Below are 26,336 nucleotides of genomic sequence, written 5' to 3' on the forward strand. Positions count from 1 at the left end.
TTTTTATTGAGGTGAAATTCATATAATGGAAAATTAGTTATTAACCATTTTAAAGTATACATTCAAATGACATACAGCATCATGTGTCATCGTGTGCAGCAATTACTTCTACCTGGCTTCAGGACATTTTCATTACCTGAGAGGGCAACCCATACCTATTAAGCATCCACTCCACATTTCCCCATCACCTTTTCTTCTCCCCTGGCAGCCACTAGTTTGTTTTCTCTCCCTGTCAACTTACCTGTTCTGGAAGTTTCTTCACCTGGTTGTTCTTCAAATGATATCACCATGCAAAGTTTCTTACTCTTTATTACAAAAAAAATACTGATTGCATGATTAACTGAAGATAAGAGTTTTGATGGGTTGCATTGATGTTGGTATATAGTAATTGTTAGCCAAATTGGGAAAATTCCTGTTTTACTAAATGTATGCAACATTGATTAGAAATTCTGGAATCTGCAGGGGCACCTGGGTGGCTCAGTTGGTTAAGCAGCCGACTCTTGATCTCAGCTCAGGTCTTGATTTCTCAGGGTCATGAGTCCAAGCCTCACATTGAAAAAAAAAATTCTGGAGCCTGTAAAGTTATTATGAGCCTGTAGAAGTTTTCTTAGATTACTTAATAGAACTAACATCTTATTGTTTTCTTACCCTGTTAGGATAGGGTAATCTAAGTACAGTCATTTTGATTAAAATTTGACCATATTTTGCTAGTCCTTATTAAAACATTACTGCTAATTTTCAGTATGAAGTTTCCTTTGGAGTAGCAAATGTATTTAGACTAAGAAATATTAATGTGTAAATATGGGCATTTTTCATAAGATTTAACAAGATATTTTTAAGGGGTTTTTTTTAGTAAGCAGCACAAAAACATTGGTTGATTTTGAATCCTGTTAAGTAGTGAAAGTACACCAAATAGCATGTTCAAAATCTGTCCGAATTTTTCCCCAAATCTCTCACCTGTATAGCCTGTATAGCCAAACCTCTATTATTCATCTGCCTGTTCAGCACTTTTTATATCAAATTCAGAAACTTAAGTGTTTAAGTTAAGTTAAAGCTTTATTTTCTCCATTACTGACTGGCATTCTTTTGTATTCCTTTCTTGGAATAGCACTGCTAAGAGGTTGGTTAATTAATTACTTTAACAGCTATGTATCGTATTGAACATCAACTACATGCTGTAGATACTGGTCATACATTGATGAACACAGCAGATGTGGTCCCAGTGTATAGCCCTATGAAATAGATAGTAAATAAAAGATACCTAATTGTACTTTGCATTAAGTACAATGAAGGAACCAAATTGGGGGCAGTGGTAAATAATGGGAGGGGTAGAGGAGCTCTCACAAGAGTGGTCTGGGAAAACTTCTCTAAAAAAGTCTCATTAAAACTGAGATACCACCATCTGTCTAGTTGTTCAAGCTTGGGAGTTTTCCTCAGAGCTTCCCTCTTACCCTCCTACCCAGTCCCAGTTAATTCTGTCTTCTGGATCTCTCAAATTTGGCTCCTCATCACTTGCTTTTGGGTACTGCTCTAGCTCAGGCCTTCACCATCTCCTGTGGTAATTACTAGAATGTATTCTGGTTGGTTTCCAGTCTTTCCACCCTTTCTTAGTTCATTCTTTACACTGTCTCATTTGCTACTTCACCTCACCCGTTACTTTGAGGGAACTTAAAGACCCTCAGATATGATCGACTTACTTTCACTTCTGTACCTCTGTACTTTGTTGTTTTCTTTTTTCTTTTTTTTTTTTTTAAAGGCCTGTAGGCTTTTTTTTTTTTTTTTTAAAGATTTTATTTATTTATTTGACAGAGAGAGATTACAAGTAGGCAGAGAGAGAGAGGAGGAAGCAGGCTCCCCGCTGAGCAGAGAGCCCGATGCGGGACTCGATCCCAGGACCCTGAGATCATGACCTGAGCCGAAGGCAGCGGCTTAACCCACTGAGCCACCCAGGCGCCCATGTACTTTGTTGTTTTCACTGTCATCATCTAGCTAACCCCCATTCCTTAGCTCAGGAGTCTCCAGGAAGCCACCTTCTTTACTCCCTCTGTTTCTTGGGTGAAGTTAGATACACCTTTCTCATAACACTTAACATGTATGCTAAGTATTTTTGTGTTTGTACATTTTGAATGTGGCAAATTTTGTCCTTATTTTATGTTCAAATTAGAGTTCTTAGTACTTAGAGCAGTAGTACTGGGGTCTTGATCCCTGTGAGAATTTCATGAGCGTTCTGGACCCTTGAACAATGTATATACTATCCACGCACAATTTTGTACCAGTTTCAGTCCATCCATTGACTCAGGTAAGAATCCCTGATTTAGAATGTCTCTCTCATCCTTAAGCTTATCTGTCACTACTGCTATCCCTTCCATTTTTCTTGTATATTCCCTTCATGCCTCAGTTCTTTTGTCCTCTTCAGTTGTAGCTTCAGCATTTTCTGTAGACTTGATTCCCATTCCTCTGCTCTTTTAATTCCCATGCTCCTTAGCTCACATAAGCAGTGCCATCCTCAGATTAACGTTGTACTTAGTTCCTGTATCTTTGAGTTTTTTTTCCTTCCTGCTTCTGATAGTAAATTAGGAATGTTTTTACTTAGTATCTTGTAAATATTTTTTACATATTTACAACTGTGTGATTGATGTTTTTGTTAAGGGGCACAGTTCTTAGAAGCATTAGACTTAGATATCTAAGGAGATCTATACTATGCTTCATGAAGAAATTACAATAAAACTTCCTACGACGATTTCCCCAAGTTCCCAGTATACCATAGATGAATTCATATTAATACTTTATCAGCTTTGTCTATAGATGAGAATTTTTATCAGACTAGGCAAAATTTTCAAGCATTATTTTTAAACCTTATTGAGAAAATACTCCAAATTATGTTTATCTCCCATACAAGAAAGATTTATTTTTTTCTAATGGAAGTACATTGAGAAAATAGCTGAGGTATGGATTAAATAAAAATAAATCCTAATTGGGGATATTTTTTCTATGTGCTGCGTGTGTGTGTGTTTGTGTGTTTCAGTGGAAGTATAATTGCTCTGTCATGTACACACAGTGCTTACTAATATTGGTGATTGCTGTAGATATCTACTCATTTTGATTACATTCAGTTCCATGTCAGAAGCTAAAGCAATGAGAAAGTGTTTCCTTTCTTCTACCTGGAGGAATTTTAAGATGACCGTTAGCCTCAGCAAAGTGGCTCATGCCTTCATGGGGTTTGATGTTATAGCTGTGTCACTGTGTTTGACATCAGCAAACTAGTATATCTGGTTTATGCAGAGCCCCAGTGTACATCTGATAATACATTTAATGAAGCATTATTGAATTTTTAATGCCACCCTGAGGCCAGTTCTATGCATAATAACATTTACTTTTGAGTAACTTATTAATGTAGTTATTGCATTTGTTCTATCTAGTTATTTCCACATTTGACAAAGCAGGTTAGTATCTTAAAGAATTTTGAGACTGTATTGCTGTAAAATAATAGCAAAGTAGATAATTGCTTTTTATGTTATTTGTCAGTATGGTATTATATTACTTTCTTTGAGCAGGAAGTCATAAATCATTTTTCTACTGCTGATAGGTGCTATTCATGTGGAAATTTGAGTTGATAGCAGAGTACCTTATGGCTGCCAGGATTTGAGAAGAGGAAAGATCTAATTGCAAAATTACTGAAAATAACTATATAGAAGTATTAGGAAATTGTATTCCTAATATACTTTAGAACTAATCACATTACATAGTGACTAATCTCTTTTTCCAAGCTAATTTTTAAAGTACCAGATCATTTTGATTTCATCATATATAAGAATTTGGACCTCATTGTCTATATGAATGATATGTAAACGGTATTACTCTGTTCCATAGGGCCAAGAAAAATATGGATTATTAAATGTAACAAAAATTACTGAAAATGGGAAAAAGGTTCGGTAAGTATGAAAACCATTAACGTTCTGACATGTTTTATTTGATTGAAATAAATAAAAGCTATGGGTATGTTATCTATTATGAGTATGTTATATTCTAGTAAAAATGATTGAAAGTTTCATAAAAAGTCAAATAATTTTCAAATTTCAAATTTTCTAAAATGTATGTAGTATTGTCATAAAATGTATGAAAGTCTTCCTTTGTCTTGACATATTTTTTAAGGTAATATTAAATGCAGGGGGGATAAAGCAGAGGATTCTGAGCAAGCATTAGCTTTATTTGAAAAATTTTTTCCAGGGGTGCTTGTGTGGCTCAGTTGGTTGGGCGTCTACCTCTGGCTCAGGTTGTGATCCCAGTGTCCTGGGGTTAAACCCCACATCAAGCTGTTTGCTCAGTGAACTTCTTTGCTTTTCCCTCTCTCTCTGCCCCTCCCCCTGCTTATCCTCACGCTCTGTCTCTCAAATAAGTGAAATATTTAAAATAAAAAATAAATAAGTAATTTGTTTCAGTAAGCATTGAGTGTACACTTAATGTAATATACAAAATATTTAGCCAAAAATCAGTCACCCAACCATGGTTTCCATTATCCAGAAGTAACTAGTTAAGTGAATGAGATGTAGTGTTTTCCTTGAGATAGACGATATATATGTATCTATATGCATGGTTAATTTTTTTAATATATATATTTTAAAGATTTTATTTATTTGAGAGAAAGAGTGTGAGTGTGCACATTGGTGGGAAGAGTAGATGGGCAGGGAGAGAGAATCTTGAGTGGATTCTTAGTTGAGTGCCAGTCCCAACACAGGGCTAGCTCTTACAACCTTGAGGTCATGACCTGAGCCGAAAGCGAGGATCCAGTGCTCAAATAGCTGAGCCAAGCAGGCACCCCTGCATAGATTAATTTTTTTAAACACAGTCTTTGAACAGTTTTATTTTGGAGATGGTTCTATTTTGTTGCATGTGGAGCCGCCACATTGTTTCTAACTTCTCCATGGTTATATACTGTGTAGCTGTGTCCTAGTTATTTAGCCATATGATAGGTAAATATGCCTGTCTGTTGCTAGACATTTAGAATGTTTACATTCTTTTGCTGTTGCAAACAGTATTGTACTTAGATCTTACATAGTTCATTTGCAAGTATATAAATATCCCTGTTGAATAGATTTTACAAAAGTGGAATTGCTAAGCTATATGCAGCAGTCATTTTGATAGTGTTCTAAATTATGCTCTAAGGCATTGAATCAGTTCATACTTCCAGAAGCAGTGGATTTCTCCACACCTTTGCCAGTTCAATATGTTGTCTGCTTTTGTTATCTTTGCTAATAGAGATTAGAGAATGATATTTTTTTTTTTAAAGATTTTATTTATTTATTTGACAGAGAACACAAGTAGGCAGAAAGGCAGGCAGAGAGGAGGAAGCAGGCTCCCTGCTGAGCAGAGAGCCCGATGCGGGACTCGATCCCAGGACCCTGAGATCATGACCTGAGCCGAAGGCAGCGGCTTAACCCACTGAGCCACCCAGGCGCCCTAGAGAATGATATTTTTAATTTTTATTACTTTGCAGTGTGGTAGAGTATCCCAAGACATTTGTTTGTCTTTTTTTGTTGGTGAATTGTCAGTTCATCCCCTTTATCTGTTTGTTGTGATGTTGGCTTTTTTAGTTAATGTGTGGTACCTCCTGATGAATTAAGGAAATTAACTCTGTGGGGTGCCTGGGTGGCTCAGTGAGTTGCCTCTGCTTTCTGCTCAGGCTCCTGATCAGGCTCCTGGGATGGAGCCCCATATCAGGGTCTCTCCTCAGCAGGGAGCCTGCTTCCGCCTCCCTCTCTGCCTGCTTTTCTGCCTGTGTGTGATCTCTCTCTGTCAAATAAATAAATAAAATAAAATTGTAAGCAGGTTGCATTTTCCCCAGTTTTTGAAAACTGCCAAAAGGCTATGATTTTATAGTCAACAGAGATCAGCCTGTTGTGTAAAGAAGAGTTTGAAATTTACATATAGTTAAGTTTTTAAGATTTTCTTAATCTGACCTGTCTTTGTCACATTTTAGTACTTGGAAATTTTTCTTTTAAGTGCTCTGGAATACCTTTACAAATACTGCAGTTATTTGATCCTTAAATTGTTCCATGGGTGAAGTCACTTGTGAATGGAGTCTGTTTTTCCTTTTTCTCCCTTTTGGGCATGTGTAGTGCGGATAGTTCTTTGGCCACTTTCTCTGTTTTCATTGTTGTCATTTTCGCTGTGGTAATTAGCCCTTTAGATTTTCTACTTCATTTGGAAAACTTCCGGTGATTTATGTTTTCTAAGAATATCATCCATTTCATCATCTTTAAATTTATGTAGAGTTGAGCAAACCAGTTTTTTAGTTTCCTATTAGTGGTTCTTAAACATTTTGATCTGAGGACCTCGTTAAAAAACTCTTAAAAATTATTGATTAATTTTTGCAAAATGCGAAGAACTTTTTTAAAAAATTAAAAAAATAATTTTTATTTTTCTATAAACATATAATATATTATTAGCCCTAGCGATACAGGTCTGTGAATCGCCAGGTTTACACACTTCACAGCACTCACCATAGCACATACCCTCCCCAGTGTCCATAACCCCATCACCCTCTCCATAACCACCCCCACCCCCGCAACCCTCAGTTTGTTTTGTGAGATTGAGTCTCTTATGATTTGTCTCCCTCCCGATCCCATCTTGTTTCATTTGTGATTATTGCAAAGAACTTTTTTTTTTAAGATTTTATTTACTTTTATTGGACAGAGAGAGATACCACAAGTAGGCAGAGAGGCAGGCAGAGAGAGAAGGGGAAGCAGGCTCCCTGCTGAGCAGAGCCCGATGCGGGGTTCAATCCCAGGACCCTGAGATCATGACCTGGGCTGAAGGCAGAGGCTTAACCCACTGAGCCACCCAGGAGCCCCTTGCAAAGAACTTTTGTGTGTATAGTTTATAGCTGTAGATTTGAGAAATTTCAAGTTTTTTAATTTTTAAAATTGATAACCCATTATATGTTAATACAAGTAACATTTTTATGAAGAAAACCCCCTGTATTTCCAATACAGAAATTTTCCATGAGAGGTGTGGCATTGTTTCACATTTTTGCTAATCTTTAATATTTGGCTTAATGGAAAACAGCTGGAGCCTCATCTCTGCTGGCAGTCAGTTTCTGTGACACATTATTTTGGCTGAAGTGTATATGAAGAGAATCCCCCCTTTCATATATAAAGTTGGAAAAGGGAGGAGTGTTTTAATACTCTCCTTAGATAAGTGCATATATTTTTCTGTTTCACCAAAATGCCACAAGTTAAGACTGAGTAAAACCGTTATTGAACTTTTCATACTTGGTTACCTCAAAATCCATTGGTCTGGGGCGCCTGGGTGGCCGAGTCGGTTAAATGTCTGCCTTCGGCACCTGAAATCCCAGGATTGAGCCCCACATTGGGCTCCCTGCTCAGCGGAGAGTCTGCTTCTCCCTCTGCCCCATACCCTGCTCTTGTGCTCTCGCGTGCTCTCTCTCTCTCAAATAAATACATAAAATCTTTAAAAAAAAAAACAACTCCATTGGTCTCTGGTGCATTTTACTATCTCTACCTGTACATAATTTTGTGGCATCTTGGAGATCCTTTGGAAAGCACTGGTTCACTAAGTTTGCTGATTTTTCAAATGTTGACATGTTTTACAATATCAAAGAATCACAAATCAGTAACATCATCAGAAGAGTCATTAGATATTGGAAAATTGTCAACCTCACAGTGGCAGATATGCCAAGTTTTCCAAAATTCTGTTTTCCCTTTGAAAGCTTCAATTTTTTGTCAACAAATACTATCATTTAAATGACAGGCTCACTTCATTTATTTTTGAGATAATGTCTACCTGCCAGGTACACAAGTCTGAATAACCATAGTGTGGCCGTCAGTCATTTTTATTTTTTTCCAGTGAAAAAATGTGACTAATTCTGCTTGCAACCCAGGTACACAAGAACTTCAGTCTTTGAGGCAGCTGTTGTTAATCCAGTATTCAAATACCCAATATTTTTAGATACATTGACTAGTTCTGCAGTTTTCTTAATTTGAAAATTAAATTTAAAAAGTTCATTTAAGGGGCTCCTGGGTGGCTCAGTGGGTTGGGCCTCTGTCTTCGGCTCGGGTCATGATCCCAGGGTCCTGGGATCGAGCCCCACATCGGGCTCTCTGCTCAGCGGGGAGCCTGCTTCCTCCTCTCTCTCTGCCTGCTTATGATCTCTCTCTCTCTGTCAAATAAATAAAATTTAAAAAAAAAAAGTTCATTTAAAGTGGAAATATACTTATTTTAGCATTTTCCAGAGGAGGGAGTTAGTAGCTGTTCTCTATAGAAATAGAAGATTGAGTATAAAATAAACTTACAAATAAAAATAAATCCCTTCTAATATCTTAAGATCCACACAAAACAAAATAATAAGAGGAAGACGTTACAAAATGATAACGAAAGGCCCAAGCATATATCAGTGTCAATAAATGTAAATGGACTCTCTTCCTCTGTTGAAAGATAAAGATGTTCAGATTGAAGCACAAAACAAAACCCACCTAAATATTTTATTTTTTTATATATATATATATATATATATATATATATATATATGACATCAGAAAATTGATTCAGGGGCACCTAGTTGGCTTAGTCATTAAGTATCTGCCTGTGGCTCAGGTCATGATCCCAGGGTCCTGGGACCCAGCCCCACATCAGGCTCCCTGCTCAGTGGGAAGCCTGCTTCTCCCTCTCCCACTCCCCCTGCTTGTGTTCCCTTTCTCGCTGTGTCTCTCTCTGTCAAATAAATAAATAAAATCTTAATAAAAAAAAGAAAAATGATTCAGAAAAGTTAAAAACAAGGCACGTCAAAACCATGAATAAATGTACAGTAAAGATCTAATCATTAAGAATAGCCATTCACCAAATAAGTAGCATTAACAACCAAAAGCAAAACCAACAGGAAGCAAAAGGAAAAATACTCAATAGTAGTAAACCTTATTTCACTTTTAATGCATGAAGTTCAAGTATACATAGAAAATAACAAAGTAGGTCTAATTGATAGTTACTGAATTCTACATTCTGAAAGTGTTCCTTTTGAGTGCCCATAGAGTTTTCACAAAACTGTCAGTATGTTTGGCAGTAAGGTATGCATATATATATTTGACATTCACTTTAGCCTTCCATCAATTGAATTCTCTTATAAGGTAAATATTGTTTTTTTTCTACAATGTGGATTGAAGGAGAAGAAATGGGGCCTTCCTTTTTATACATTTTTATATTTAGAGTTTTGAGATATCTATATATATATATAGATAGATATCTATCTATATTTTTTTTTATAGCTTAGACAATTAAAAAAGCCCTCAGCTTAGTAACCTAATCATCAGTGAGTATGTAATTTATAGTACCTAGTATCTCCCATTTACATAGTGTAACCTTATCAGGGGAAGGGTGATAACCAAGAAATATAAAAATAAATAAAAATCAATTTGTGTATGTCATTATAAACAAATATATAAACATATACAAATATAAAATATAAAAAAAAAACCCACAAAATTTTAAAAGAAATGTCATCTTAGTGACCTCTGATCAATGAGTATGTAATTTATTATACCTACTATCTACTTAGGTGCCTAGTATCTCCCACTTACCTGGTATAGCCTTATTAGGGGAAGGGAGATATCCAAGAAATATAAAATAATCTGTATCTATAAAGAATTAGGTGAGGTGGACACATTTGCCTGATTTTTAATAATGAATAATTTTTGCCAAATACAGAGTTCAATTCATGTTCCTTCAAAGTAGTTTGGTACCTTTGATCCAGTGTGCTGGATTACCACGTGAACATAATTAGGTATATAGTTATTCTGATAAGGTGTCTCTATTACCTTCATTTGTTTGGGGGCCTTTATGGTCCGTCTTGGGACCATAAAATGAATGTAATTCCATTAGCAGTATATCCTCAATAAAAACACTTAGAATCTCAATAATGAATGTAAATTGTGGACGACATTGATAACTAGATTGTAATATTTTAAATTTGGTTGGAAAAACTGAATAGCAAAGCTCTAGTTGGTTCTCTTTATAATTACAGAAAAAACTGGTTGTCATCTTGGGCCGTGTTGCAAGGTTCATCTTTACTCTTCACCAAAACTCAAGGAAGCAGCACAAGCTGGGTAAGGCTTTACACATATAAATTACGTGGATGGTATCATACCTGATTTTCACAAAGTATTTCAGAGTCCTAGCTAGCTACAACTAGTATGCAAATAAAAGTAAATGAAGTTTTTTTAAAAGATGCACTTTGAATTGAAACAAAAGAGGAAGGCTAGTTGGAAATTTGATTAGTTGTATTATTAAAATCAATGGAGTCCATTTTATCCATTGAACTGAAAGATGGTGTTACTATTTGGACATTATAGAACAAAATAGATTTCTTGAATAAGCTCCAGGGTATTACAGGTTTCCCCTGCTGTCCGAAAGCAGGGTGTTCTTCTGAAACCTTTATGAAGTAAAGAAGCAGTTATCATTAATCTATATGGGAAAGTTTTTGAGCATTCCCAGACCGCCCCCCCACCAAGAAAAAAACCTCTTTTAGGCTTTTCTGATACCTTAGGATATATCTTGCTAACCAATGCACCAAAGGAGCTAAAACACAGATGCTCACACAGTTAAAACTGAGGTGCTGACATGCTGAGTGTGGTTTCCTGAAAAGGAGCTTGGTGGACCACCTTCGCTGTTCAGGGTGTGTGCTGGCTCCGTAGTTGCTCGCAGCACAGCAAATGCCGAACACTGTTTTCACTTTTCACCTTTTTTAATGAAAGTGAAAATACTCATCAGATTTGTTTTGGTTAGCAAAAACAACAATGTGTTTTGTGTTTTGTAGAAGCAAAGTGGTGTGGTGTGAACTTTCGAAAAGCAGGGGATACCTATAAAGCTTTCTTGTGCTTGACTTGGCTAATTCAGCTATTTAGTTAGAAAATAAGCAAAGAAATATGTCAAGCCCCACCTTGAATTGTGATCTGATCTTTGGATACCCGTTGGTGATTCCAGTGTCTGTATTTGTAGATAATGTCAGCCCGCTTTTAGAAGAATAAGTAAATGTCCCATTACTCATGGGATTTTGAAGGTTTTTGTGTATCTGAATGTTTACTATTATTACTCTTTGGTTAATTTGTAAAACAAATACTAAAAACTATAATTTGTGACATGTAACAGCTAACACTTTTTGAAAGCTTCATGTATCAGGTACTGTTCTAAGGGCAGATTATGTATATATTACTCTCTTAAGTCTGATATAGCTACTGTTTCTCATCCCCTGTTCCCCTTTTGTAGTTAAGAGAATGAGGTATAAAACAGTTAAGGAGCTTGCTGAATTTTGTATAGCTAGTACTAAGTGGCAGATCTAGGTAGCATTTTGTCTCCAGAGTCCATGCTCTGGATATTTAAAAAAATTTTTTGGTAATTGAGTTTGAAAGGTCAGTGCTTAAGGAAAATTTAAAGTAAAATCAATCTAATGTCTTTAATTTGCTTTATATCCTACCTTAACCAATATTTTCTTAACATTTACTGAGTTTCTTTGAAAAAAATCTATTTATAAAATTCAAGCAAATTCTACTCATCTGCATTTATAACGCAACCATTTAACATTCTTCTGAACCAGGAATGCCACAGAGCATGTTAGTCCACAAATACTTTGATGTGGCAGCCCCTAAATTCTCTGGATTGGGCGCTAAAATGAACATTCTAGAATGATTCTTCTGTTTTACTCTACCTTTGATTTGCTTCATTGTTTAGCCAGTACAGTGGAACTGACCTGTAATACGCTTTCCATATTTAAAGATTGAAATTTTGGTTTCACTTATCTTAAAGTAAATTGATAATTATGTGTTTCTCCTTTTTTCCCCCTGAGGTAAAACATATGGTACTTTCATTTATGTTAATGCATTCCTACAGGGTTATGTAATTATTTCCTCCTACTTATGGCTCAACTTCTGTTTGAAATTGAGTGCAGGAAATGAATGAAAGAAGAAGAATGGAGAACAGTTAGAGATTAATAAATTTAAAAAAGTACCCAAAGAAAGTTGGATAATGGGCATTGATTTGATAATTTCTGATACTTAAGGATTGGAGGTTGTGGTATATACAAATAAAGTAGAGCATTATGGTAAGAGGCATCATTTAGGTAGACAGGTTTGTATGCTTTTAAAAGAAAATGGAAACTTCTTTTTAAATGTGAAGATGTTGATTGTTAGTAGAGGCTGGTTGCATTTTGTTTAAGGTTTTCACTCTTGAGGGTTTTACATAATTGAGAACTCAAAATTACATCTGATCCTGACAGGGGCGCCTGGGTGGCTCAGTGGGTTAAAGCCTCTGCCTTCGGCTCAGGTCATGATCCCAGTGTCCTGGGGTCGAGCCCCACATCGGGCTGTCTGCTCCGCGGAGAGCCTGCTTCCTCCTCTCTCTCTCTCTCTGCCTGCATCTCTGCCTGCTTGTGATCTCTGTCTGTCAAATAAATAAATAAAATCTTAAAAAAAAAAAAAAAATCTGATCCTGACAAAGGGTGTGAGGTATGTCTGTTCATCAGCCAGAGTTGTGTCACTTTGTTGCCATGTGGCAGTAGGGAAGCAGAGTTTAAAATTCACTGAGCTAGCCAATTTGGAAATTGTAGAATTCTTAATGGGTTTTTAATTTTGGAGATTCATTCAGTATTTGAATTTTTGCTTTTAAATGAAATTTTATTAATATATTGTGAATCATACAATATATTATCATTTCAGATTAGTATAAATAAAATATAGTCATACTGTATTTACAGTCTTAATAAAAACTAAACAAATGTGGGAGGAGACAAAGTGCTTGGTTATTGCAGTCAATTCTTAATTTTTGTTTTATGACATATTTAAAGGTCAGACTTTCTTGCTTTTTCTTTCCATATGTAACACTTATGAAGGGAATGAAAACTAAATAGTCTAAGTAAAAGCAAGTAAGATTATTCAAATAAAAAGTATATGAATGTATCTAATGTATTCTGGCATTATACAACATTCATAAATATTAAAAATTGATGAAATATGTGAGAGACTTCTTAATTAACTCTGTAATTACAATTATTAAAAAGGATTTGGAAGAAGATCATAGTTTTGTTTCTTTGCTCAGTCACCAAGTGGATTTATTGTAGGTAAAATGTATCCTGTTTGTATAGTGAAATCACACCTGAGGATGAGATTCTAAAGACTGGTATCAAAGCCAAAACCAGAAATCACCTATAAGTGAAAATTGTCCTTGAGTATCTCTTAGGAAGGTGTTAGTTGATCTGTAGCAGAGCCATTTTTTACCTTTGAGGTTGGAAGAGATTGCTTTTCCTCCAGTTGAGTTTGGTTTATGTTGTTGTTGTTATTATGATCATTATTATTAGTTTGAGTTTGGTATATGTTAAGGGGACATGTTGCAGAAGTTTGGTTCTTTAAAAATTATTTTTCATATGTAGTACAAAACCTACATCTTGGTCCACTTGAAAAAAGAGCTGGTTCAAATCTTTTGCTCACTCCCGAGCATATATTCATATATTCACTGATGACTGAGCAAAAGCATCCACACTATTTGAAGTTGTTTTTGTTTTTGTTTTCAAATAATTCATGCTTTGTATTTTAGGTTTGGTTCCATGGGTAGTTAATATTGGGTAAACAAAATGTACATATGCAGCGTGCAACTCGAGCACGTAATATACACTTTACATAGATGCTGTATCATCCCATGAGCTGTTTTTTCTCCTTTAGGCTGGTTACATTCCAGTTGTTTTCTGTGTAGTATTATCTACTAGATTGTGGTATCAATAGCATAAATTATACTTGCTTTTTTTCTTACTTCATTTCACCAGTTTGTTCAACAGACATAAAACCCTGTTTTGTTCTAGACATTGTGTTAAGTTTGAAAGTTTAGAAGTAAGTAACATGGTCTCTGTTTTCATGGCTTACACTGGAATGGGGAAAACTGACAAGTGCATGGTGACAATAGGACATGACATATATTGTGTTCCCTTTCAGATATCATTCATCATGTACTTTGAGTATTAGAAAAATCACCTCACAAATATCACTAGTTAATCAAGTTTGCTTATATGTACTTCAAAATTTCTAAAATTTGTCTCCTTTTTGGGTCAGATAATTCTTTCTTCTGGAGGCCCTCCTATAAATGCTGTGGTATTTAGCGGGAGATAGAAGCAGCCCCACTTCCAGTTGTGACAACTGCAAACGTCTCCAGACTTCGTCAGATGGCCTCTAGAGGACAAAATTGCCCGTGGTTGAGAACCACTGTCCTAGAGGAAGGGGAAGGCAAATTGGATGGTAGGGCCACTCCCCAGAGAGAACTTAGAAAGGGATACCTGAGGACATTGCCCGGCAGGTCACAAGGAGGAAGCTCAGGGTTTTCTGAGTAGTGGGCTGAGCAAGGTGGCAGTGGGCCCGATGTGATTCTCCCGATTAACCCTCATGTCTTCTGTTGTGATTATAGGCTAAGGCAAGTCTGTTTAATGTAATTTCTAAAAAGCATTCGCCTTAAAAATAAAATATGAATTTATGTAGTAAGAGTCAGATGATATTCTGAGATATAAATGCGAAGGCCTTTATAAAAATATTTGGAAGTTAAGCTTTGTGTTGTGTCTGCTTGTGGAATTGTATTTGTGTCCCATTTGGTTCCATATGCTTTTCTCTTGTGTGTCATTTTACCATTGTGCATTATTATGACATCATCATTTTCTTCCCTTTTTCCATCAAGTCATTCTGCCAACAGGGCTCAGTCTCTGAGTTCTTGCTTTCGCTGCTTTCTTCTTGGAAAAATTCTGTCAGTCGACGGCCTGCATATGTAAAATCTGCTCCTGTTTCAGCTGTCACTGTATGTGTTCTTGTTGCATGCCCCTTGCCACAATAATTCCATATTCTTTGCCTTGAATACGTTGGAGGGTGTATGGTAGAGTGGGACTAAAGTTTGAAAAAGGATGAATAACAAACACAAAATTTTGCCAGCCATTTTGAATGCATTTTTTACCAGCATTCCGTGCCCTATCATTGTACTTGTATTTGGTTGCTCTGTCATACTTGGTTAGTTGTTTGTATCTTAGCTTATAGCTAACCATTGACAGAGCGTGTGATGGCAACAAGTTCAGTTCAGTTAAATGTGCACATTTGAGGTTTATAACTTTTGAGATATGTCATTTTTACTCAAAAACTTACCTTTGCCCATTGTAGCTTTATGGTTAATGTCTTTTGAATGACAAAAGTACTTAAAAAGGCCAAGACTTTGTAGAAAAGTTAAAATTTTTGTGATTGTTATTGTGATTCCACTAATGAAAATTTAATATAACATCTTAAACTTTGTTTTGATTTCACTAATAAATTCAATATAATATTCTAAATACTGTTTTGTTACAAGTACATTATTTAAGACCACATTGCTAGCTGAAAAGATGAAGTAAAAGGAAACAGATGAAGTCGAACCATTTATTAAATGCGAAGCTACTGAGTAGCTATTGACATTATAAATAGTGCACAAGATTTTACCAGGTTGATGAGTAAGATCCATTTCCAATGACAAGCACAGTTTTACTTGAAAATACTTTAAGAAATGAAATTTCCTAAAATAAATCTTTGACCTTAAGGTTACAATTCATTAACCCTTTAAGATTTTAAAATCTCTTAACCTTTCAGTAAATAGGAATGCTATTTTCTATTCTTAGTTAAGAGACTAAACAAAAATTTAACTTAATGATGGCAAGATACAGAGTAAGTCTATTTTTAACATAATTTTCTGCTACTTGCTAATCTTTTCCTTATCTGGTTAACAAAGTGTAATAGCTTGCTAAGTGCTTTTTCTTTTCAAACCACCCTATTCTTTTCACAGTTCCTTATTAAATTGGTGAGGCCTTATTAGCATCTGGCTTTAGTTATAATTTCTAAGAAAGGCTGAATAAAAGAATATGGATCTTAGAGCTTTTTGTTTTTACAAGTTACTGTTAGTTGTTGACAGCATAAATAGTCGATAAGGAAATAACTCTTGAAAGCACAGAATCAGGATTAGAGAATGTTTATTAGGTGGAAAAGCTCTTGATATCTGCAGATACCCAGATTAATTTTTGTTTTGTGGCATAATCCATAAATATGACAAATCCAGATATTATTTATACATATGTAAGAATATTGCCTTGCCTTTTTGAACACATCATTTTACCTATTTTATAGGTATATGACTATTTTCTATAGTCATATATAGTCTAGGATCAATTCCAAGAAATAAAATTGCTAAAACCAAACAATACATGTGTTTGTAAATTTGCAAATACAGTATTACCCATTTTCCCTCTCTAGGCTTTATTCCAGCATATGAAGGCTCCATACTGTATGAAAAAACAAAGAATTTTTTTTTATTATTATGTTCAGTTAACCAGTATATAGTACATCATTGAAAACAGTTTTTCATCTAACTTCTGGAATTTTTTTTTTTTCCTATACTGATGGGTGAAAAAAGATTTGTGTGGCTTTATTTTATGTTTTTCTTATTAAGATGGAAGTTGAGCTATTTTATTTCCATTTCTATGAACAATATATTCATATCTTACATTTCCATTTTAAAGTAGGAATTGTTATTTTATAATAAAGACAAATTTGGGGTAATTGCTTATTTGGTTTATTGTTAATAATTGGTCTTAAATCTTTTTGATATGCACATGTACATGAACATCACAAAGATTTTTCTTTTTTTCTAAAATGAAGTTTGGGAGTAATCAGTCCAAGCCAGAGTTCACAGTGGACCTAAAGGGGGCGACAGTGGAGATGGCTTCAAAGGATAAATCCAGCAAAAAGAATGTATTTGAGGTAATATGTTTGTTTTCTAAGTATGACTCACATTCTTAACTATACTAATTGGATGTTCTTCTTTTTGAATTGAGTTGTATTTCAATGTGACTGATTAAGGGAAAGGTGGTCATTAAGCCAGTTTGGTATCATAATTTAAGAAGAAGCTGGCATGAAGAGCTTGGCTTCATTTGCACAAGTCATTGGATCTCAGACTATAGATGAAGAGCCTTTGTTCCATAATCTGCCTTTCCCTACCGACAATAACAAGGGTATGGTTTCATTTGGATCTTCTGGGTGGCTCAGTCAGTTAAGTGTCTGCCCATATCTTAGGTCATGATCCCAGAGTCCTGGGATTGAGCCCCACATCAGTCTCCTTACTCAGTGGGGAGCCTGCCTCTCGCTCTCTCTGTTCCCCCTTATTGTGGTCACTCTCTCTCTGACAAGTAGATAAATAAAATCTTAAAATGGGGGGGGGGTTTCCTTTACCTGCCAAATCTAATATGGAAAATAAATTGAGACCTTTCCATTTTGTCATTAACACCTCCCCACCACCACCACCGTAGGGGCACCTGTGTGGCTCAGTCTGTTAAGGGGCTATCTTTGGCTCAGATAATGATTTCGGGGTCCTGTGATCAAGCCCTGTGTCTGGCTCCCTGCTGAGCGGGGAGTGGGCTCTTCCCTCTGCTCTCCCCTCTGCTTGTGCTCCCTCGTGCCCTCTCTGTTGTCTGTCTCAAATAAAAATAAATAAATAAATAATACAGTCCCCTTCTCCTCCCTGTAATACAGGATTCTGTATCAGTTGTTTATTGCAGCATATCAGACTACCTCAGGGTTTAGTAGCTTAGGAAAAGAGCCGTTCTGTTTGTTCTGTTTGGCCTGTGCTGAGCTGAGTGATTCTGATCTCAATGTGGGACCATTCATGAGGCTTTAGTCATTCAGTGGCTCTCCCGGATCTTGATGGTCTTGTTCACGTGTCTGATATCGGTGCCAGCAGTTTGCTAGGCCTCCTTCTTTATAAGATCTCGCCCTCAAGGATTCTGCTCCAGGCTTCTTCACAAGGCAGTGCCAGGCTTCCAGGAGGATGAGAGTGGAAGCTACGACACTTCCCGAGGCTTAGATTTAGAAAGTCACACATCATTGTATTCCTTTGGCTAAAGCAGTCAGAAGGTCAGCTGAGTACTCAGGTTGTGGGGAAATAGAGCTCTCCTGTTGTTGGGGGCGCAGTAAAGGCACATGGCGGAAGGGTGTGTATATGGAGATGGGAGGAATTACTCAGACTGTCTTTGCAAACAGTCTTCCAGAACCCAGCCTTCCTTTATAACCTCATGTGTCCATTCTTTCCTGTCTTGTTCCTGAGTTGCTGGTTCTCAAGTGAGACCTAGGTTTTCCTGCTGTGTTTTTTATTCTTTATTAGTACTGACCCATGGCAGTCTCTGCTTGTCAAGTGTTAACCTATCTTCCAAGACCCATCAGAAATGCTACCACAACACCGGTGCTGCCTTTTTACTTATGCTTTTAAAATAGCATTTAATTTAGTGTACCTTACATTACCATCATCTGTAAATTACTCATCCCACTAGATGATTATTTTTTTTTTTAAGTAGAGAGACTGTATTTTTCTTGATCTTTAAGGAAGAACCTCTAACTGAGATTATCTTATATGCACTGAATATTTAGTATTGGTTGACTGGTTTGACTCACTCTCTTGAAAGAAGTACAAGAAAGGAAGTCAGTGTTTCCTGAATTAGCCTTGCAGTTTTAATACGTGATTTCAGAGTGAAAACAAATCCATGGTCAAATAAATGTAGGTAGTGGTACAGATGTTTTTCTTTCCTTAAAAAATCAGAGCACCCTGGAGTATCAAAGCCCTGAGACATTTTGAAGGAGAGAATCTTGTTTAGCTTTCTTTAATCTAGTATTTCCCAAATAAATATCATATAAGTGCTTTTTTCCCTTTTTTTTTTTTTTTTTTTTTTTTTTTGGTGGAATACCTTTTTTAAATATTACTTTAGAAACTATGTTTGAGGCATATGTTTCAGAATGTTGTTTGGGAAACATTACCATATGTTCCACAAGGAAGAAAAATAAAACAGTTACCAGCCAGAAAATAGGAGGAATGCTTTCTCTTAATACCTCAAAATTTTTCCTCAATCCAGTGTAAGAAACTTTGAACCAAAGAAATTCTACATAAATTAGTTTCTGCCCTCATAATAATACATAGTATTTCTACATGAGTTAGCTCATGATTTGACACAATTTAGTACTTTCTGCCCAAAAGTGATGTAACATTTATTGTCTGGGCCTTCTCTTTATATTAGGCTATTATATTTATTTGCCTATTAAGTAGGAAATCATGAAAGTTTTAACACTATCATATATTTTTTCTATATTTAATTTTAACTAGAGAGAGAAAAACACTCAGATTTACATAAAAATATCACAGATTTTATTTCTTTACAAATGAATTTTCTTTCAGTTCTAATGGAAAATGCACAGCTTTGTTCCTTGAACTACTTTTTTAATGATACAGGATGCTAGATTTCAGCAAGGTTTATGGCATTTATGTGTTGGAATTTGGGACCCTTAAATTATTGGATTTTCACTGAGAATTTTTTGTGAGGAAAACTTCATGTTTTATAAAATAATTCCTCTGGGATTATTTTATATTAAAAGGTCTTCCATTGCTGTGCATTAATCTTTCATCACTCAATATAATATGGCATCTAGTGTTCTGCCGGGGGTTTGTGGACTTTGGCTTGAATATATTCATTTATTTAGGGGCTCCTGGCTGGCTCAGTCAGTGGAACATGCAACTCTTGATCTCGGGATTGTGAGTTCAAACCCCACATTGGGTGTAGAGATTACTTAAAAATAAAATCTTAAAAATACATAAATTTCATTTATTTGGTTGAAAGCACTAACCATCCTCTTTTTTTCATCTTTCTCTCTAAAGCTGAAGACCCGTCAAGGAACAGAACTGCTAATTCAGTCTGATAATGACACGGTTATTAACGATTGGTTTAAAGTTCTTAGTAGTACTATCAGTAATCAGGTATGTGTTTGAGTTATGTAAATTTTTTTTATTTCAGAGCTGTTTTTCTTTTCTGCATTCTAATTGGTTATTGCCTATCTGGTTTCCAGTTTATATGTGATAAACACTTCTTTAATATGTATTTTGACAAGAGGTGGGAAAGGCAATGGTGGTTTAGCAATTCCTTGGGGCTGGTGAATGATTTAATATTCTCAGTTATATAATACTTGCTAGTAGTGGATTTTAAATAATTTTCCCATGAGGCATTGGTCTAAAAAGAAGTAATTCAAGAAGAGCGACAAACCGTTTCTAGTACATAGTATTTATTCAATGACTAATGAGTTGGGAATAGTACTGTTTGATGGTGACAGGTCCTAGGTAAAGGTATGAAATGAATGAAGCTGTAGATTCTTCATGAGCACATTTTCTTTCCTTGTGACAGCTCTTTAGTTACCCCTGGTGGTGTTCTAGTTCTGCCCTGTCCCCCAGCCAGGGAGGTGTTCAGTACCCTCATGTTCCTGGTAAATTAACCTCTTACATGTGTGTGTATAATGTGTATATATATGTATATGTAGTAGACACATAATATAATATGTTTTATATGTAGTGTATGTGTATAACAACCAAAAAGAACCTCCAATTATATTCTGCTGCTATATTCTGCTGTTAATAAGAGCAGGAAGAAACAGGGGCTGTACTTTTTGAGACTATTTTCTTGTCCCTCACTATAGGGGGACATGACTCCTGACTAAGGATCATATGTCAGTGACAAAAAGCAAAGTGAATACTTACGGGAGTGTGTTATCATTTTAAACTAAACAGATTGAAGAAAATTTGGGAATCACAGGCTTTATTGGAGAGTGAGAAGTCTTTCAGAGACTATAGGTGAAATCTTAGGATGAGTTTTGTGATCTTACTGAAGTATTCTACGTCTGTGGGTTTCGTGTTTTCACTTACAAAATAGAAACGTTGGGTTTGATTTTTTTCCAAGTATCCTTTTAAACTCTAAAATTCTTATGGTGTACTCAGTTCAGAACAACCAGATTTAGAATCTTGAGTATCAACTCTTCTTCTCTTTTAACTCTTCTAGCCCATTATTTACCCATCTATGTAAATATTCTTCTTTTGCAATTTGTAATATTGTGTATTTCTGAATCTTGTCTCTTCCCTTCCGTTTATTTTTGAAACCATCATCAGGACTTTATATATTAAACAAGAGTCACTTCCTAAATGGTTTTTCTTATTTCATCCCCCACCAGTCCATTCTTAATAGCATTGCTATATAAAACTTCCTAATGTTAACTTTATAATCTTCTCCTGCTCAGAAAAGCTTCTGTGACTCTCATTAAAATTCAACAACCTGAGCCTGATCTATCTTTTCAAGTGTACCTTCTGTTCTACCTAATATGGGCTTTTCACTCTAGTCACTATAATCTGTTTCCAATCCCTTAAAAGCAAGTATGGCTGCATTCATTTAACACATGTGGGAGTGCTTGCCTTGGAGATAGAGCAGCATGCAACCAGGTGCTACACCTTTCTGCGTGGAGTTTACAGCCAAAGGAAGATGATGACTGGAGGCAGACAACTGAGCAGTTAATACAATGAAATGTGATGAAGTTAATGATGGTGAGGGGCTAACCTAGTGTTAGGAGTCCAGGAAGGCTTTGCAGAGAAAATATGTTTTGTTTTGTTTTGTTTTAAAGATTTTATATATTTATTTGACAGAGGGAGAGAGATCACAAGTAGGCAGAGAGGTAGGCACAGAGAGAGGAAGGGAAGCAGGCTCCCTGCTGAGCAGAGAGCCTGATGCAGGACTCTATCCCAGGACCCTGAGATCATGACCTGAGCCGAAGGCAGAGGCTTAACCCACTGAGCCACCCGGTGCCCCCATGTTTTGTTTTGTTTTTAGTTGAAGCCCATAGGATCAGAGAATAAGCCCACGTGAAAAGAGAGTAGCATATTACTATGAAATTTAAAACATTTACTGTTTACAGAGTAGCAAAAGATACTGTAGAAATATGCACAATAAATGTAGAAAGATGCATGAGACTTCCGCAGGCAAGATTGCAAAACTTTAAACGCTAAAGAAAGTCTAATTAGATGAGAAGTATATCATGGTTTAAACGATTCAATAGTATAAAGATAAAATATTCTTCCAAATGATTTATAAATTTATAGACTTGAGATTTTTGAATCTCTTTCAAAATCCTAGTAGGTTTTCTGGTGGAGCTTGACAAGCTTATTCTAAAATTCATACCAGAATATAGAGGGTAAAAATATGCAGGACACTGTTGAAGAAGAAACTGTAAGGACTTGCTCTGTCCAATGTCAAGACTTCTCTAGTTGTATTAATTAATACAACATGCTCTCCATATCAGGGTAGATCTACAGACCTGTGGAGCACAGTAAAGAGCCTAGAAACCAGCGTTCTTTGGACACTTCAAGCCAGATGTAGCACTGTAGAAAAGTAAGGAAGAATAAACTTTAAGTGGTGCTGGGTCAACTGGATATCCAGGAAGAAATCAGAACCTTTCTTAACACTATACACAAAAATAAATTCTGAGTGGAGCAAAGACATCAGTGTGAAAGGCAAAGCAGTAATTTTAGCTTTGAGAACTCACTTCAATTTTTTAACCGGCAGAAGAGACTTTGGTTAGGCTGTACACGAGCTCTAGGATTTCTTTCAGTGCCTAACATCCATGAATCTGTGAGTGCGATTCCTAGCTATTGATACAAAATATAATTTGAAAAGATTGTTGGTGTGAAAAATTAATGTGCCATTGGCTAGTTAGCCTTGTACTGTTAGCACAGAATGTAGCTTCATCATGTTCTCTCACCATAGCCTGTAGGTCAGAACCTTTTGACTCTTGTTACTGTCATTCTTAAGCATTTGATCTACATGAGGGAAGATAGCCTCATCATCAGTATATAAACTCATTATCCTGTGAATAATCAACGTTTTTTTTCTTTTTTGGAATTCAGAATTAATTCCTCCTGTTTAGGGGGAAAAAGAATACTTTTAAAGATTTACCAAGTATCTAAATCATATCAGATATTCTGTGTACTGATTGGGTCCCTAAAGTCAGTTGGGAGGATCAGTTTTGAGAATTGTGCTATTACATCTAAAATAATCTCAAAAGTAATACGTGTTTGGGAAATCTCTAATCAACAGACAGAAACCGATGAAGCAATCGAAGAGGAGATACCAGATTCCCCAGGAATAGAAAAGCATGATAAAGAGAAGGACCATAAGGATCCTAAGAAACTTCGTTGTAAGTTATTCTTTACCTGTTTTGTTAGTTGTTTGAGCATCTTCTCTTACTTTTCGAGTATTTTAAATACTCGAGTATTTAAAAGTGGAATCTCCAGTGTTACCAGGAAATCCCAAGGTCAGGTATTTGCAATCTCAGTATTTTAGGAGTACTCTCTTCCTTGTTAACTTTTTGTTACTTTTCAGCCTCATCGTGTGCACCCATACAGCATCTTACTAATCTTACGATGTTGTGGTTCTTTAAAAGAAAAAAAGTGTATTAGAATGCACTTCTATTGAGGTATCCAGGAAGTTGAACTATATTGATTTAAAAATAAATAATCAGAAAGGACAAATACCCAACTTTTGTAGCAACATGGACAGGACTGGAAGAGATTATGCTGAGTGAAATAAGTCAAGCAGAGAGAGTCAATTATCATATGGTTTCTCTTATTTATGGAGCATAACAAATATCGTGGAGGACAAGGGGTGTTAGAGAGGAGAAGGGAGTCGGGGTAAATTGGAAGGGGAGGTGAATCATGAGAGACTATGGACTCTGAAAAACAATCTGAGGGGTTTGAAGTGGCCGGGGGGGGGGTGGGAGGTTGGGGTACCAGGTGGTGGGTATTATAGAGGGCACGGATTGCATGGAGCACTGGGTGTGGTGAAAAAATAATGAATACTGTTTTTCTGAAAATAAATAAATTAATTAAAAAAAATATATAATTACTGTTTAAGATCTAGATAGAATCTTATACTTTAAGACGTCAAAAGTCATGGGACATGTACCATAGTGCACACAGGACACTGGGCAACCATCTCTGCTAGGATAGGAGTGTGCAGGAGCAACTGCCTGCATTCATATCCCCAGATCATTCATATGTGTGTGTGTGTGTATGCATGCTAAAGCCAGCATATTTGAGAATAGCATTTTCTGATGCAGGCCCCTTGTGAATTACATTGTTTAAATAGGAAATTAGCTGTGGCTCTGAACTTGTTAAAAATATTTTAACAAGTCCACATTTAACTGAGAATTTTGGACCTTGGATTGACTTTTGGATTAACTGAATGATTAGAAAACCATTTCTACTTTTGTTCTTCCACATTCTAATGAAGGTTAGGCCTATTAACAGACATTGTCATTGACATGTAACAGTGTAAACACATGAAAATTTGATTATTTTAATGCTTTACTAATATGTTCTTTATGCTCTCAACTTTCCTCAAATATGGTTCTTTTCAAGAAATTTACTTTTTGGGTATTTTTTTTTTTTGGAACCAAAAAAGAAATCAGAGTTATGGCAATGTGGGAAATTTTTCAGATGGTCCCATTTTTAGTTTGGAGGTAATTATGATGAGGTGTGTTTAACTTAAAGTACAAATAGTAGTGATGGATAGATATATATATTTCTAGACTCCTAGCCCTGTAAGGATACTTCAGGATAGAGTTTTTTATGTTTTATGGACATTTTTTTTCCCTCATCATTTTACCTTCTAAAACTGATGGAGAGTCAAAGGAGATAAGTAGTATCATTTATGAAATAATGAGTATAAATTAGAATAACCAGTGTCTTAGCACATAAACCAAAGAAGGTACAGTTCGTGTTCAGTATTTGGTGATAATGGTTTAGCCCTTTGAAATTAGGTCTTTGTTAACTTGATTCTTGACATACTACTCTTAAACTATATTAAAGTTAGAATAAGTTTATAACTGATTTTTACATATGAAATTAATATTTTTGAGTGCTAGGTGGAACAATTTTCATCAGTTAAGTTTTTATTTTATGAAATGCTTAATATCCGTTTGTCTTAAGCCACGAAAGTGTCTAGCATAGATTCTTCAGAACAGAAGAAAACCAAGAAAAACTTGAAGAAGTTTCTTACACGGCGCCCCACTTTGCAAGCTGTTCGTGAAAAGGGTTATATTAAAGGTAGGTAGAAGTGATGTTTATAATAATGAACTTTGGCCAAAATAAGAAGTTAGACATTTTAAATTAAAAACTGACAAATTTCTAACAGTAAAAATGTTTTCATTCTTTGAAGTTACCAGGTTCATTGGTTTAAAATACATTTGAATGATTAAAATTGATTTTTCAGTGCACACAGAAAGTTTAACTATGAACAATTTTATCTTGATTGTTTGCCTTCAGTTCTCATTCCAGATGATTCTAAAATTAGTATAAGGTGTTTTTTCCTAATTATTTTTTATATTTATTATTTCATTTATGAGCAACAATAGCAATAATGCACTAACAAGATCTTCATAGCAGAGTCTTCTTTAAAATCACATATACTTGTATATACCTTTAGTTTCTTTATTTTTTCCCCCCAGCTTTTCAGAGCAGATAGTCTATTTTTTTTAATTAAATTTTTAAATTTTTTTATAAACATATAATGTATTTTTATCCCAGGGGTACAGGTCTGTGAATCGCCAGGTTTACACGCTTCACAGCACTCACCATAGCACATACCCTCCCCAATGTCCATAACCCCACCCCCAGTTTCCTGGCCCCCCTCCCCCCAGCAACCCGCAGTTTGAGATTAAGAGTCTCTTACGGTTTGTCTCCCTCCCGATCCCATCTTGTTTCATTTATTTTTTTTTCTACCCCCCAAACCCCCCAGATTGCATCTCTACTTCCTCATATCAGGGAGATCATATGATAGTTGTCTTTCTCCAATTGACTTATTTCGCTAAGCATGATATCCTCTAGTTCCATCCATGTCGTCACAAATGGCAAGATTTCATTTCTTTTGATGGCTACATAGTATTCCATTGTGTATATGTACCACATCTTCTTTATCCATTCATCTGTTGATGGACATCTAGGTTCTTTCCATAGTTTGGCTATTGTGGACATTGCTGCTATAAACATTCAAGTGCACGTGCCTCTTCGGATCACTACATTGGTATCTTTAGGGTAAATACCCAGTAGTGCAATTGCTGGGTCATAGGGTAGCTCTACTTTCAACTTTTTGAGGAACCTCCATGCTGTTTTCCAGAGTGGTTGTACCAGCTTGCATTGCCACCAACAGTATAGGAAGGTTCCCCTTTCTCTGCATCCTCGCCAGCATCTGTCATTTCCTGTATACCTTTAGTTCTTACAAGCACTTTTAATTTCGATGATGAAATTTTCTAATAAAGGACTCAGTGACATTAATTAGTAAATGAAGACATAGATAAGGGTAATAATATATAACATATATATATATATATATGTCCTCAAAGTTTCTAAAAAAGACCATCGCTGGAACATCTGTTTGCAAA

At 35.8% G+C, this 26,336-nt stretch overlaps 1 protein-coding gene and 1 long non-coding RNA gene across 7 annotated transcripts in view; one reads left to right on the plus strand and one right to left on the minus strand.

Annotated features, from left to right (window-relative positions):
* Positions 1-26,336, plus strand: part of ARHGAP12 (Rho GTPase activating protein 12) — a 108,767-nt gene that overhangs the window by 76,144 nt on the left and 6,287 nt on the right. For all 6 annotated transcript variants that reach the window (XM_032349344.1, XM_032349346.1, XM_032349345.1 and 3 more), the window contains 6 exons: positions 3,871-3,932; positions 10,034-10,115; positions 16,707-16,808; positions 19,744-19,842; positions 22,994-23,093; positions 24,886-25,002. In XM_032349344.1, the coding sequence (XP_032205235.1) occupies positions 3,871-3,932; positions 10,034-10,115; positions 16,707-16,808; positions 19,744-19,842; positions 22,994-23,093; positions 24,886-25,002 (562 nt within the window). The remainder of the gene's footprint in view (positions 1-3,870; positions 3,933-10,033; positions 10,116-16,706; positions 16,809-19,743; positions 19,843-22,993; positions 23,094-24,885; positions 25,003-26,336) is intronic.
* On the minus strand, positions 2,238-12,316 carry LOC116594232. Its single transcript, XR_004287108.1, has 3 exons — positions 12,279-12,316; positions 9,003-9,008; positions 2,238-2,309 (listed from the first exon to the last, which is right to left on the minus strand). It is a non-coding gene; the product is annotated as an uncharacterized LOC116594232 (long non-coding RNA).

Source organism: Mustela erminea, chromosome 6 (genome assembly GCF_009829155.1).
Source record: "Mustela erminea isolate mMusErm1 chromosome 6, mMusErm1.Pri, whole genome shotgun sequence".
NCBI lineage: Eukaryota > Metazoa > Chordata > Mammalia > Carnivora > Mustelidae > Mustela > Mustela erminea.